General features: G+C 40.5%; 1 protein-coding gene across 5 annotated transcripts in view; it reads right to left on the reverse strand.

Annotated features, from left to right (window-relative positions):
* TOX (thymocyte selection associated high mobility group box) overlaps positions 1-15,228 on the reverse strand; it is a 307,305-nt gene that overhangs the window by 140,135 nt on the left and 151,942 nt on the right. For all 5 annotated transcript variants that reach the window (XM_084794550.1, XM_084794546.1, XM_084794547.1 and 2 more), the window contains exon 3: positions 490-732. In XM_084794550.1, coding sequence (XP_084650676.1) covers positions 490-732 — 243 coding nt within the window. The remainder of the gene's footprint in view (positions 1-489; positions 733-15,228) is intronic.

Below are 15,228 nucleotides of genomic sequence, written 5' to 3' on the forward strand. Positions count from 1 at the left end.
AATAGAGAGCCTTGCAATCAACAGAATTCTACTTCTATAATGCAAACAAACAAACAAAGCCTGTTTTCCTAATACCCCACAAAAGAACTTCGTAAGATTTCAGAGAGCAAATGACAAAATTGATAGGAACGGCAGGCACTTCCCAGAAGATACTAGCATCTTACTTGGCTAGGAAAACAACACAGCCCCAGAAGCAATACTGTTACTGCTTAGCTGAAATCTGGCAAGCAGTCTTGCTCTAACAACACCATCAACAGTAGTTTAGTACTTTGGCAAATATAAGTGATCAAACAAGTAATTCCCTGATTTAAATATAAAACTGAAAACAACCTCAGGACTTTACAAGATCCACAGAAGTCATTGCTATAGCTAAAACCTCTTTCTGGGTTTAGAAGGCCATTAACACAGTTTAAAGATCCCTGCATGGAGTTCTCCCTTATTGCTCCTGTGACTTTCACATCCACCACAATCAAGTAACCCCATCCTTACCACAGAGATGGAGTTGGAGAGCAGAGTGCCATCTTGGCCCAGCATGTTGGACACGGTGATCTCTGGCAGGTCCATGTTTTGTGGATGGAACGGGAGCAGGCCATTGTGGTTCATAGGATGACACAGGGAGTGGTAGCCAGATTCCACCTCATTCAGGTGCACCAGAGAGTGGTCAGGAAGGGAGGGAGGTGTGATGGGTGGAATGTTAAAGTCTTCGCTTTCCAGACTTGGGCCAGGGTAGGACTGAAAAGAGAGAGTGACGCAGATGGTAATTAGCATCCACTTGTTTGCCATTCAAGCACAGGGGCCCAGTGGTCCAGTGGAAAGATCTACCAGCAGCAAGACAGAGTTGGCTAGGACATTCAAACATTGGCATGACCCTGGTGCTCTTCTCTTCTACATATGGGGAAAAATGCTTGTGAGACATCTGCTTTCAGTATCAAGCCTGCCTCTGTTATGTGGCTTTGTTTTCCTAGGAAGTTGAACTCAAACAGATTTCAAAGATCCCATTAACATTTTCTAGAGTATTAATCTAGTTGAATACCTTTTTTCTTCCTGAGAATTGTAGGGAAGGAAGGCAGTTTATAAAATTGTTTGATCAAACATGCCTCATAGGACTCCCTACTGTTAAGATTATGGGATGTAGTAAAAATGAATTCCAGAAGTCTGGGGCAGTTACTTTTCAGTTTGAAAACCTATCTGCTTGTAATTAAAAAAAAAAAAGAGTTATTAGTTAAGAAGTAACTTAAGCCTGTGCCTAAGGACATGCTCACTGAAAGTTTGGTATAGTTCTAAAATGCCATTAGATGCTAATTTTACCATTAACATTTTATCATCAAAATAAAAGTATAGATCGCTTTCATGACTTCTGTGAAAATGTATTTTAATTTCCCCAGCAGACTGATAACATTGCAAACAATTTAAATTCACTCCCTTCCATGGTGAAAGATACAAACAACGTTAAATTTTATAATACTAACTGTGAAATAAAAGGTAATCAGCAAGGTAAATAGCATTCATATATCAAAGGCTTTTCGTTTATAAACTAGCTTGAAAATAGGAAGGGATAGAAGAAGAAGAAGAAGAAGAAGAAGAAGAAGAAGAAGAAGAAGAAGAAGAAGAAGAAGAAGAGAAAAGATTATAGGAAGACAAGCCTGGCTAAGAAGGGAATATGGTAAAAGTTGAAAATGTTCGAAAGAACTGAGTAAACATTGTAGCAATTAACTCCAAGATGCAGGATTAGAAAGAACTTATTTTCTTAAACAGGTGTCATAATATAAAAAGAAACAATTTGGCCTGGATTCCAGGAGCCTTCAGTGTTTGTGCACATGGCTAACAAAGGTTCTCTTGTCTAAGTGTACAGAGCCTGTTACAGTGTGTAAGATTTGAAGCGAATGAGCAGGCCAAGTGGAGGAGCCAAAGAAAGTAGTGTTCCCTGTTCATTGAGTGCTCAGCCAGTAAGCTGTATGCCTCCCTGCCCAAATGCCTGCGCTTATTTTTTCCAGATGGCGTCTATTTGTCTAACAGAAAGAAAATCTTCAACTTGCACTTGCTAAAATGTTGAACAAGTTCTGAGATATTTATTTAGGTGCCGTTCGAAGGCACAGTTTTCGCGGAGAGCTACTTGGGACATCTGGAGTGTGGTGGTGGTCATGGCTAAGAATGGACAGGTATCATCTGACATCTATGAAGGGAAGATTTGCATCCTCCTCACAGCTAATTTTTTAAAACTCTATAACATTTTGTTAAAAAAAAAAAAGCCAACAGCTCTAAACGTTTAGTTATCATTTACCAAAGTCTTTTATTAATAGTGTAAGGTTTTTTTTTGTCTGAAAACCATGTTAGTGTCCTGAGTCAAAATTCTAAGTTTGACTACCCTGTGTATACGGACCCCAGCTTGTAGTTTCTTGTATGAGTGTTCAGTACGAGCTGGAAAGGGCCCCGAAGGAGAAGTAGAAACAAGTGTGGGCTTAGCCACTCCTACTCCATCTGAAGTACTGTGAAGGCACTTTTACTATCTTGTCTTTATTCAAATGTTGCAGCTGCTTTCTCTCTGTGTGTGGCTGTTATTCCTTCTTTTTCTGATGAGAAAACCGGAGTCCAGACGTTACTTAGTGACTGACTTAGTCCATGTGTAAGGGATGCATAGAAGATGAAAAAAAAAGCGCCATTTTTATGCCTTCCCTCCCTCCTTTTCCTCTTTCTTGTGACACAATCCAGGGCCTTGTAGATGTGACACTAGTGTACCTGAGGCCCATGACTAATCCTTATCATTTTATCAGGCTGAATGGTACAAAATGCCTTTGTTTCACAAAACTTCATAGTTCAAGAATTATGACCATCAACAACAGGTTTTTCCTTGTCCTAAATTCTGCCGCAATGTCTGCCCACTGGTTAAATATTTACTTCACGTGAGCGCAAGAATCCACAATCTGTCTCTCGGCTGGCACTGCAGATCTTGAGTTTTTGTTACAGAGCTTTTAAGACGTCCATCAGTGACCATTTGAAACTTTCCTCAATAATCATAACTAATATGGAGGTAAAAGAGAGAAAGCTGGTTTTAATTTCATACGTGCCATTAACTCCCTAAAAATACTAAGGGATATTTCACCCAGCGTGGACCATGGCTTTACATTCTAGAGTTTCTTCGGTAGTTAAATCTTAATTTGTGGTGTTTTAAAGGAAGGTTTAATTGGTATCACTTTACATTTGGTGATAACAATTGGACTGCAATTTAGCTAAGCTACATGGTTTATTTTCATGTAATTACACATTAAGGTTACTTAATCCGTACAATTATGTGCCCAAACCACAGACTCCACAACTTAACTGGTAATACATAGTTATGTGGGTCAAGAATTTTAACAACATAAGGTTACTTAGCAGTTTCTGCTCCTTGCATTAGAAGTCATGATGTGGTTATTTGCCACGAGCCTATTAGAGAGTAATTGATGCCTTATAAAAGTGCCATGGCAATTGTTTAAATGTCAAAATGTCCCAGAACTTTAAAAAAGTTCAATAGTAGACTAATTTCATTTTTTTTCTAACGTGGAAATGAATTAATCTCCAACACTGGCTTTTATGACATGGCAGGTACACTCTGGTTTTCCAGACCTTACTCATGATGTGCTTAATAAGTGAGGTTTATATTACATCCAGTTTGCAGTTTGGAGGAGCATAGCAAGACAGGGTGTGTGTGTGTGATTCAATACTTATTCTCATTCCACATGAAAGCGCTTGCTAGAGTCATCATTAAATATTTGCCGAATAATAAAAAGAATTGCCAAATTCATGCATTCATGAATGAATGAATGAATGAATGAATGAAATGAATGCTAAATTGAGCCTTCAAAAGCATGAATCTTGACAACAGATTGCAATTATTTCACAGGCTAAATAATTATCTTGCATTCTCAAGACTGCCAGAGCTAGTTGATAACACAGAGGATAACAGCCAACTCCTACAGTGTCAAGCAGCTACAGTGTCCTGTAAGAAGAAGGGTGGGAGCAACATACCCACCAAGGCCAGGCAGAGGAGTCTGCATTGTCCTGTGACTGCTGACCTGTCCCTGAAGTGGCTTTCTAATCGTTTGCATAGTTACACAAATGGCTCACAATGCAGAGTCCTGACCCACTATCTCACAGCTGTGGGCAGCCAACTCCCTGTGTCTCACGAGGTCATGTAGGGTGACAGCCTGGTAGCCTGAGGCCATGGATAGTCCCTGATGCTCCATCCCCAGACAGGGCCTGATCATAGCAACAGAACACTCCAGAAGGACGAGCCTGAGAAGACTAAGGCAAAGCCATCCTGCTTTAGAGTCATCAGCTAGGACCAGATAGAGTGCTTGCTCACTGATAAGGTACTTATTTTCCTCCCTCCAGTATGGCCTGGATTTTAAGCAATCAACCATTCTCAAATTCTCCCAAGAACAAAGATCATGTGTGTGATCCTTTCTAGGAGTCCATCTATCTTTTCTTACCAGAGGTCAGAATCTAAACCATTGGTCTCCCTTGTCTCCAACAAATGTCACCGGTGACCACCTTTATGAACAGAGGAAAGAACTTAGGGACAATGGGATCAAATACATTCCTATTCTTTTTGTTTTACTGTTGAAATTTACCTCAATAAAAGGTAACTTGAAAACAGTCATGCAAACACACTATTCTAAACCACAACTAATCTACATACATATACAATGATCCAGTGCACAAAAGAATATGAAACTTCCATGAGTGCAGGCTCTTCACTGTGTATCAACATAGGGAGCGCTCATGGTGGTGTAAGTGTTGGGCCTCACTGGGTCCTGCAGAAACCAAGCACCATCAAGTGTGCGATGGGGCAGGGTGTACTAACATAAGAGCTTTGACTAATTCTGAGAAACAGATGAACTTTTCACGCTGCAAGGGGATTGTTTGAAACATTAAAGTAGCAATTTAAAAATATTATCCTCCTCAAGAGAGTAAGTTTATAGTTGTAAATAACAGAGTCCGTGACCATTGCAACTCATTTTTGTAAAATCTGAAAATGTGGTCTTTGCAAATTTCACTTATAAAATGCCACATAGTTCTCTGAAGAGAAGTAGGCAGGTTGTAAACCTGGCAATGATTGCTTCAGTGATGAATAGGAGTGGTCACAGCATGTTGGAAAGACTGGCATCCGTGGAGTCCCACCGACATGTCTCATCTAGTATCTTTTTTTTTTAAGATTTATTTATTTATTATTTATACAGTGCTCTGCCTGCATGTATGCCTGCAAACCACATCACATTATAGATGGTTATGAGCCACCATGTGGTTGCTGGGGATTGAACTCAGGACCTCTGGAAGAGCAGATAGTGCTCTTAATCACTGAGCAAACTTTCCAGCCCAAGAGCACTTATGAGGTTGCTTTCTGAAGCAATTTTTCTATTCCTTTTGAGCTCATCCTAAAACTCAATTCATAGAGTTCTTAAGAGCATATAAAATATACATTAAAATCCAATAGTCTATGTTCTCCAGATAAAATGCTCCTGATAAAATGTTGTTGTTAAATATATTTATACATGCCTTAGATTGGGCCATATCTAAGAACAAACAGTTAGTCTTTTGGGGACTAGCTGTTTAATACAAGGAGATTGTATAGGAATTTCCATCTGTTTGCCATTGGTAAGGCCTGATAGTGGAGAAAACTGTACAGTTATAAACAAATGTGCTTAATCATTGCACATACATCCAAGCACAAGCTTCACACTCAGTTGAATGAAAATAGATTGCATCTCTTCCTTTTCTTGTATATGTCCATGCATGGTTATGTGTGTACACACAACTAGCATATATGTGTGTGTATGATATAGGTGTGTGTGTGTGTGTGTGTGTGTGTGTGTGTGTGTTAGAGATCAATGTTGGGTGCCTTCCTCAATTCTTCTCTACCTTAAGAAAGAAAGGATTTATTATTTTAGTTTATGTATATGGGTGCTGTGCCTGCCTACTGTAGGTCTGTGCAACATGTGGCAACATTGCCAGCAGCGGCCAGAAGAGGGCATCAGATACCCTGGAACTGGAGTGACTGATGATTGTTAGTTGCCCTGTGGGTGTTAGAAAAGGATCCTGGGTCCTCTGGCAGTGCTCTTAACTGCTGAGCCACCTCTTAAGCCTCTCCACCTTATTTTTGAAATAATGTCTCTTGCTAAACTTAGAGCTTACCTATTGAGTTAGCCACTGAGGTCCAGTGATTCTCCTGGCTTCACCTTGCAAGCTCTAGGAATACTGGCATAGGCAACTGCACCTGGCCTTTATGTACGCTGGGGATTGAATTCAAGTCCTCAGGGTTCACTGGCAAGCTCTTTACCGACTGAGCCATCTACTCAGTCCCTATGCTGCATGCTTTACATAAAGGGATAAAATAACTGAATAAAATAATTGGGAGCAGAGAGTGTGCAAAGGATACTGAAGTGCTGGGATTGACTCACCAGGGAAAGGCCAACAGCTTGGCTCCTTAAAGAGCCCTGCAGCAGGGCAGCCTGGGGCTGCTGAATTCCCATCTAAGCCAAAAGGTGAAGGAATCTGTGAGCCCAGATGACCACGCTAAATATGCACAAACAATACATTGCTATCATCATGCCGTGTCCTAGACTTGGTGTGTGTGTGTGTGTGTGTGTGTGTGTGTGTGTGTGTGTGTGTGTGTCTTCCCAGGGAAATTTTGGCAGAGAGGCAACTTGCTAAGGAAAGGGTTCAAGTCTAAGCCTACAACCAAAGAGACCAGGGTTAGGAGAAGACCCAGGGGAACCTTCCGACCACCTTTGGCTTGGTCTGCTTGCATGCCTTTTCAGACATATGACTAAAGCCAAAACCCGTCCCACCCATGCAGCCTTCTCCAGCCCCCATATCAGTGCAAGAGGAAAAGAGCGTTCTCACCTCACTTCTGGAAGCTCTCACTCTCCTGACTGCTTAATTGAGCAGGTCCTCACGTCCTGTTTAACTGTATGGGTACTCACTCTCCGAGCCTCTCTGCTTTACATACTCCATGCCCTGAGTACCCTGTTTACATTATTTCCTCCGTCTGCAGCCCACATTTCCTTTGCCACGGCCTGGTCTTTATTTTGTATCCCCATTCCACATCATTACGTCTGCGAGTGGAATTTTAATTACAGTGACTTTTTTTTTTTAATGCAGAGAATTCAGGTTTTCATATCACTCAACTAGAGAGTTAATTCACACTGTCCAGAAACAAATAATAAAGACTTTTCCTCCAGTTTTTTTATCTTTTCAAAATATAATTCTCTACCAGTGGGGTGCTATATTTGGTAGGCGCCTACCACGTATTGCAGGCATTCTGCACAGCACTCAATCTTTGGTGACAAGAAGTCCCATAACTCAGAAGAATTCAACAGCTTGCATCTTGTGCACATCTTTGAATTATGTGGTAGACTGATGCAGCCATGCAAACCACTAAGAATACGGCTATAGCTATAACGCTGTAAAATATGGTTGTCATACAGGCCTTTATTTGAAAGATAAATAAACACTACTGCCATCAAACACATACAGAATGCCTTAATTTTTAATAAGTAACGTAAGTCCTGAAAGTCAGCGACAGGAAAATGTCAATGTTTAAACATGTTTGATCTCCTATTAGTGAGCATTCCTGCTGCATAATTCAAGTAGCTTAACAGAAAGCAGAGTGAGCTGAGAAATCTAGTCAAAATAAACCCCACAAAACCCCACAGAACTAAACAAACAACAAAACCCCTAAATATTCTCCATACACTTTCAGAAGTTAAGACTTTGCATTGCTGAAGTGATTTTTCCCCCCAAAGGCTTTGAACAGCATCACTTCAATCTCTAATTCCTTTTGAGAAGACCTTCAGAGTTAGATCTTTTTCTGATTCTTTTGTCTCTGCATGAACAAGGGTTGATAGCTTGAGACTATAATGTATTACTGTGGAAAGCTTTGGACTGTTACATAAATCATCTTAACACTCAGCAAGAATTGTCCAACAGTGCCATTGATGTGCTCAAGCCAACGATCCTGAAAACAATTTTTTTTTGTCTTTCTTCACATGTTAGACAATAGCAATAAATCATCTTCTTTAAAAACACACAATGTACTAATTTTTAGCCAATAGTTATCAAAATAAAATTTTTGGCAGAAAGCACAACATTTATATTATTTGTTCTCATTAATTTTTAGAACCTTATTTTTTTAAAAAAAAAGACAATTCATGCTCATTCAGTATAGAAACATTTGTTGAATGCCTACTATGTTTAAGACATTCTGCAAACAGTAAGTTGAGCTATAGAGAATTGGAAAACAGTTTGTAGAAAGGAATGACTGGAAGCTAGAAAAAGATTATGTAAGCCTCCTGTAAAGGCCACATGCTTGAGATGTCAAAGTAGGTGATCACAGAAGGCCACGGCAGGGGAATTGTGTGGAGCTGGAATGTTGAAGTGTTGCCGTCAGCAGGTTATACAGATCATAGGGCCTGAAGATCACATATTTCTGCTCAAATGTGACAAGGGAGGAGCAGGACATGAACCCATGCCTGAATAGGCAGCAGAAACAAGACTCAAAGCAAGGCCTTCGCAGGGCAAGATGGAGCTCACCAATCAAAACCAACTGGGTTTTGGACTCAGTGCTGGGCTCTGCTAGCACTAGGGTATAAGAGAAAGCATGGTTATAAGAAACCAGAGTGCAAAACCTCCATGTAATAAAAAAAGAATGGGTTCAACTGGAGCACAATCAGAGGACCCAGGAGCGAGAACTGGAGTAGCTGAGGTCAGGGCTAATAAGCTGGAGTGTCGAGCATTCTGGGAGTCATGAGGCCAGCACTTATACCAGATGTTCATGGGACACGGTTTCCTGACCCTCCTCTCATGGCTGTCACCAGCAGCAGGGGACTTCTTTTCCATTATTGTTAATGATCTTGGGAATGGGGAAGAGAGCTGCTTCCTCTTAGTGTGGCTTAGAATTGTGTAGGATTGCCCTCACAGTATGTCAGAGGACATTGAAAAGCCAAGCATGAGTGTGTTTGTCATAAATAAGGGAAACCAAAAGCAGATGCTAACTGGTTTCTTGACAACAATGTGTTCCCACCAACATATGAGAGAAGAAGGAAAGTGGGTCGAAGTTAAGGAGTTATTTATAAGACCCTAGTCAGGGTCACACCAGATTTTCAGTGACAGGCCACAATTCCATGTTCAATGTTTACTAATCTAACTGAAATATTTAATTTCAATTCTAAATATATAATCAGGTAAAATGCAACCTATATTTTTTCTAGTTTTTTTTTAATCTTATGACTGGATACAGTCTGAGATGTTATTTTATGAATTGCTTTATTTTATAAATAACCTAAGTAAATCAAGTTTTGAAAAAAAAAAGAACAATCGTGAAATGTGTGTCTTTCTGAAGCCTTTTTACTGCATCCTTGACATTTCATTTTGACCCTTTATTTTCATTTTTTAAATTCTATGTCAGGGGTCTGATTTAGGAGCCAGAAACACCAGGTACAAGTCTCAGATCATCTCTTAAAAAGGAATTACGACTTTGTTTTTTATGCTTAAGATTCCAAGTCTATGCAGCATGAATGAGAGTGTTCAACGCATGAAGAGGTTGTCATGGCGAAATGAGGAAAATGAAAGAATGTGCAGCCTATCGGTGATGCCCTGGACCAGCAGAAGCAGGTAAATACTTGTTACCTTTATGTCAACACTGTGTAATTTGACCTTTTCTCATATAATGATTTTCAATGCTAATGAGTGCTCTCTAATCACTGTTTAAATGTATGTATATTACTTCATTGTTCTGTAGTTTATTTCATCAGGCTCTGGTTTTGAATATTTAAACTGTTTTCCGTTTTCCTGACCTGAATCACTGGGATAAATCATATCCATTTATTTCCTTAGGAGAATAGTCTAGAGTTCCATGTTTATGCTTAAATGGAGTCACAGAATGCTAAGAAAATTTCATGTTTAAAATAGTGTGTTGAAAACCAATGCATCTTGTCAACTTATTAAATGTAAAAAAGTATGGATTTCTCCTGTTTCTAATTATGTCTAAAACAAGCAAATCTTTCAGCGTTTCTGTGCTTCCGTCTCCTCATCTGCAGTGCACGGCTACAGTAGTGCACATACTTTGTGTCTAGAGAAGAGGAGGAAAAACTCATCACTGTTGATAAACCAATCCAGATGTGGCAAACAGCCACCTTCTTCTGTAGACATGAGTACATAAAATATGTGGTGAGAGTAGCATGGAAGAATGGGGAAATAACAGGACCCACAGGGTCCTGGAAACCTACAAGAAGAACTTTATGACAGGCAGATCTGGGTCCTGGGGTCCTCCTCAAACTAAGGCACCAGCCAAGGAGAAATAGGCAGTAAACTTCGAACCCCTACCAAGACCTAGCCGACGAACACGATATTCTCCACTGTTGAGTGGAGAGTGAGATCTGATTCTCACGTGAACTCTGGTGCCTTTTTTCTGACCATGTCCCCTGGATGGGGAGGCCTGGTGGCACTCAGAAGAAGGATAGCAAGTTACCAAGAAGAGACTCAATAATCTTAGAGCATACATAGGGGGAAGAAGTCTCCCTCAATCACAGACATAGGGGAGGGGAGAAGGGGGGAAGTGGGAGGGAGGGAGGAATGGGAGGAAACAGGGGAAGGGCTAACAATCAAGATGTAATATGAATAAATTAATTTAAAAAAAAATATGTGACCAAAGATGTAGTTGGTGATTTTATCTTGAGAAGCTCAAATATGTATGTTTGGTTCAACCTAGTATTTCTCAAGCCATCACCACGGAACACTATGTAGCTCTCCTAGTGCAGAAAAGGCCTGAGGCCAGTGTGCCAATGTGCAATGGAGTTTTAAAACCAAATTAAGGCTCATCCAACAAAGATGGAGGCTAACATGGGCTTTAGAACTTCCCAAACCCAAAGGGTTCACTGTGAAATTTACTTTTTGGTGTTTCCCATGACACTCAATCTGTCTCAGTCTCTTTGAGTGGTCGTAAGGACTGAAAGGGTTGCTGGTAAAGCTTTTCTTCAGGTCAATGGCAGAAAGCGATAGCGCGCCATCACTTTCATTGTTGTGAATCTAATTCATTCTGGACATGGAGAAGGGGCATGTTAACTTAAGCTTCTAGCAAACATAAACGTCCTGCTACAGTTCATCATCAGCTTTAGTGCATAAGAAATAAATGACAAGTGAAAGGATCAAGATGGCCTGTGAGTACGGAGGGCAACTGTGTGACTGTCTCCCCACAGAGAGGCCAGCGTGAGCAACTATTCAGCCACCAAGCTGGCCTCACAAGAACACAGAAGCTGGGAACCTGCTTAGGCTGGGCTTAGCAGGTTCCCTCTTCAGTATGGATGAGTACAATTTCAGCTTCCCGGAAGGTGGCTGCTGTGCAGAGCAGCCAGGCCCTGGCCCTCATGTCCTGCAAAGCCTTTTGCCTCATGATTTCAGGAAATGAGAACTCACAGGAGGGTTAGCTAGCTCTTGAAGGGTTCTTTTCAGATGTATCCAGAAAAGCCTTCATTGTTGGTCTCAAACCGTGACCTTCAGAGGTCTGGTGACCTATCCCAGCTGAGTCACCAAGCCAGGCCACCTACTTGGCTTTGTAGCTGACAGGCTCAGTAATCAGAACTGATGGACAGCTAGGGCAGTACAGAGGACACACTCCAACTAATGTCACTAAATATATTTAATATCTAAAATATAAATAACAAAGGTCAGATGAAGCATAGGGGAAATAATAGAAATAAATAAAAATTAAAGTGAAACCTCTTTGAGTTTCTGGGAAGGATAGATGGTTCTGTCTCCAAACCCAGGAACTGAAAGTACTCAGGGAAACTTGACACTTCTGAAAGGTGTTTGGGGTGGCAGGTGAGGGGACAACAGCAAGTGTCAGAGACGTGGGGTGAGTGGAAAAATACCCTCAAGCCTTGGCATTGTTCTTATATTAAAAATGAGCATAGTCATTTCTACTTGACATGTTAAGATTTTAGTGATTATTTAGAGCAAACTTTAATTGCCTTGGAAACAGAGTTGGTACAGACAGGCGTCATGACTCAACACACATTCTTCTGAGACTGAAATGCCAATGTTTTTAGGCATTCCTTGGTGACAGGTTTATTATAAGTGCCCCCCCCCAATATAGCATGTTCTAAAGGCACATTTTGTCACAAAAGGTTGTATTTCCCCATGTGTTAAAGAAAACAATATTCAAAATATAATTGTGGAAAAGGCAAAGACTTTGTTGAGAAATGTACCAAATGGTACCATGAGACGGTCAGCTTTGCTCTCCCTGCGCACACTTCATCCCAGTGCCTGCACGGCTGGTCGTCTCTAGATGTCTTGCCACTGAGTAAGCCGAGCTCCGTTTGGAACTTGGCAATTCTGGAATCTGCCTTTTACGACTAGTGCCATTCCTTTGCATTTTTTAAAATAATTTTTATCACTGAGATGCATTTCCATAATGCCAGAAAAAAAAAAAAGAAACCAGACTATTAGACAATTATAATGAAATGCTCAGGCATGCCCGGCAACAAACATTCATTTTCTGAAAGTAAAAAATGAGTCTTATATTCACAAATCCCAGCGCTTGGAAATGTATATGATACACAACATTTAACCTGTCAGCAGCCTCATTAGTGTCAATGAGTAGAAACTGGCAATCAGGGATGGCGAGCTTCACACATGTTTATGTTTTAAAATGTTCCTGAAATAGCTCTGCTGGCAGGGTTGAAACACAACACTTCCCTGGGACCAATGGAGTTCAGTCTGCATTTTACGGTCCATCTACACCCCTAAGAAATTGGTATTTCACACATAGATAGTCGTTTGTAATTAACACAGTCAATAATAATAATAATAATAATTATTAATAATAATAATATTAAATTTAAGTTTAGTCATACTGGTCCATAAATGATCTAGAAAATATGCAGGAAGACTGACGTGTGTTTAATGAGCATGTGCTCAAAGACATCTATTTGTATGGTGCCTGTGTTCAGTATCCATGCAACGATTAAAGTGGGAGAACTATGTGAGCTATTTCAAGATATAACGCAGAAAAACAGACTACCATGTAAGAAGCCAATTTAGGAAGAAAACAACATAAACAATAGTAACTTGTGTGTTCAAGTGAAGCATCTTTTAAATTTTGAGTAATGAAGATGTCAAGCCAAATGCTAGAGTAGTTTAACTTAATTAGGTGGCCTATTTTTTCCAGGCATCCTTTCATTTCCCATTGAAAACTCAGCTTGTATGCGAGGCAACAGGAGCAATTTTGTCTGTAATGAATACCTCAGGGACTGCACAGTAATCATTTGAATGTTATACTGAAGACTGGTTTGAGTAACTAGTCTGTCCTTGTTAAGATGCCAGACTCTGTTGGGCTAACTAGATTACACGATGCATTCAGCTTCCTCATTTTATTGGCCCAGTGGTCAAAAAGTCAGCTTAACTTTACTCCTCAAAAATTTCCAAAAGGAATCGATCTAAAAGTAATTGGTCTAATCCATGGTTCAAATTTATATCATGATCATGGACATTTATGGCTCATGATAAAGATTTTTTTTTTACTTTAAAAATAATCTTAAAAATACATCCCTTTCTAGGCCTCTCCCCCGCCCCCATACGTCATTTGTACTCTGATCTACAGCATTTTCTCATTAGGGAAACATGTAATTACAAAATAGAGTCATTGGCATGTTTGCAAATTTTAGAACCTAATTCTAAGAATAGATTTGAGAAAATATTGGTGCAAATATGAACTTGGAGAGCCAAGTGGTCCCACTGTTGTTGGGTTGCTTTCTATAAACAGCAGCAAGTTGCTGGGATGATAATTCCAGTTATTATTTAGCTTATTACCATATTAACTCTGCACGTCCTGTTGTTGAAATGACTCCAGGAGGAGGGGACACTGGCACCTCAGATTCAATGTGTCCTGGTTTATCATCCAGTAGCACCAATAGTGCCACTGCAATAGAGTTGTGCTACATTTCCGCAAGGCAAGATTGAGAATCTTTGGGAATGGAAGTCTCAGCTAATCAACGTGACAAAAACACACATACACACCATATGTTTATTAATTTACTTAGCTTTCAATAAATAGCGCTGGAGACTCTGACTATTCAAACATTATAACAGGTACGTGAGACCCAGAGAGAAAGGAGAGCAGCAGATCCCGCCTTCTCAGGTCACAGCATCCAGGGAAAACCCTGTGGGCCGTGTGCCATACAGGGGCAAGCTTGCTGCTCCACATCAAACATGGGAGACACTGCCAAGACCTTGAGGTCTACCTCCTAGTCACAGTGAGGAGATGCACAATGGTGAAGGAAGTGAGCAGGTGAGATGAACTCATGAAGATGATGACCAAAGCAGAATGGTATGGTTGGAAGAAGAAAGAGCAAATGATAGGCAAAAAAAAAAAAAAAAAGAGTGGAGTCAACATTCCTTGGGATTAAATATGGCCTGAGTGATGAAGTCACCAATACAGGACTGTGCTCACTGATTCGGTGGTGATTTTATTAGTAGGAGATAAAGAAGTTTGATGTACAAGGATCAGAAAGCTGGAGGCCGTTCACCTCATCTTGGCGAACTGATAAATTGAAGTCTGCACTGCTACCAGGTACAGGTCCCCAGAGGAGTCAGAAACCAAACCTGAAACTCTTAGGGGAGAGTTTCCCCACAAGTATGGATGTTTCTGAATACTTATTTGTATTTAAAATGAACTGTAAAAGGTTTGAGTCAGTGCTCATTAAGATAAGACTGCAGGTGGCCATAGGACTACTATGTTTTATGATATTGATTAGCTTCCTCAATAAAGAAGTATCTGAGGCAATTAACTTACAAAGGCAAAGGTTTGCTTGGGTTCACAATTTCAAAAGTTTCGTTCATGGCTGAGAGCCCCTTTGCTTTAGGCTACTCGTTGCGAGGGGGAGAAAGGGGACCACAGTCCCACAGTCCACACTATGGGTGTGGCCCGTGTGGCCTAAGGATCTCCCACTTGGTTCTACTTCCCAAAGGTGCCATTTCTTCCAAATAATAGCACTGCGTGGAAGAGCGTGGAGGTGGCATTTGGATTCTGGGCACAGTCCTCTAAACCACAGCATTTACCACTTGTCGGAGAGCCTGAAACGTCAGTAGCAGGTATGAAACAGAATTCTAATGCAGTTCAGAGGTTGGAAGGAGGCCGAGAGAAAAGTGGAACACGAACTGAGAAGACTATAGGGATTGACTTTAGGTATGGAT

This window comes from Acomys minous (genome assembly GCF_964271855.1).
Source record: "Acomys minous genome assembly, chromosome: 1".
Lineage (NCBI taxonomy): Eukaryota > Metazoa > Chordata > Mammalia > Rodentia > Muridae > Acomys > Acomys minous.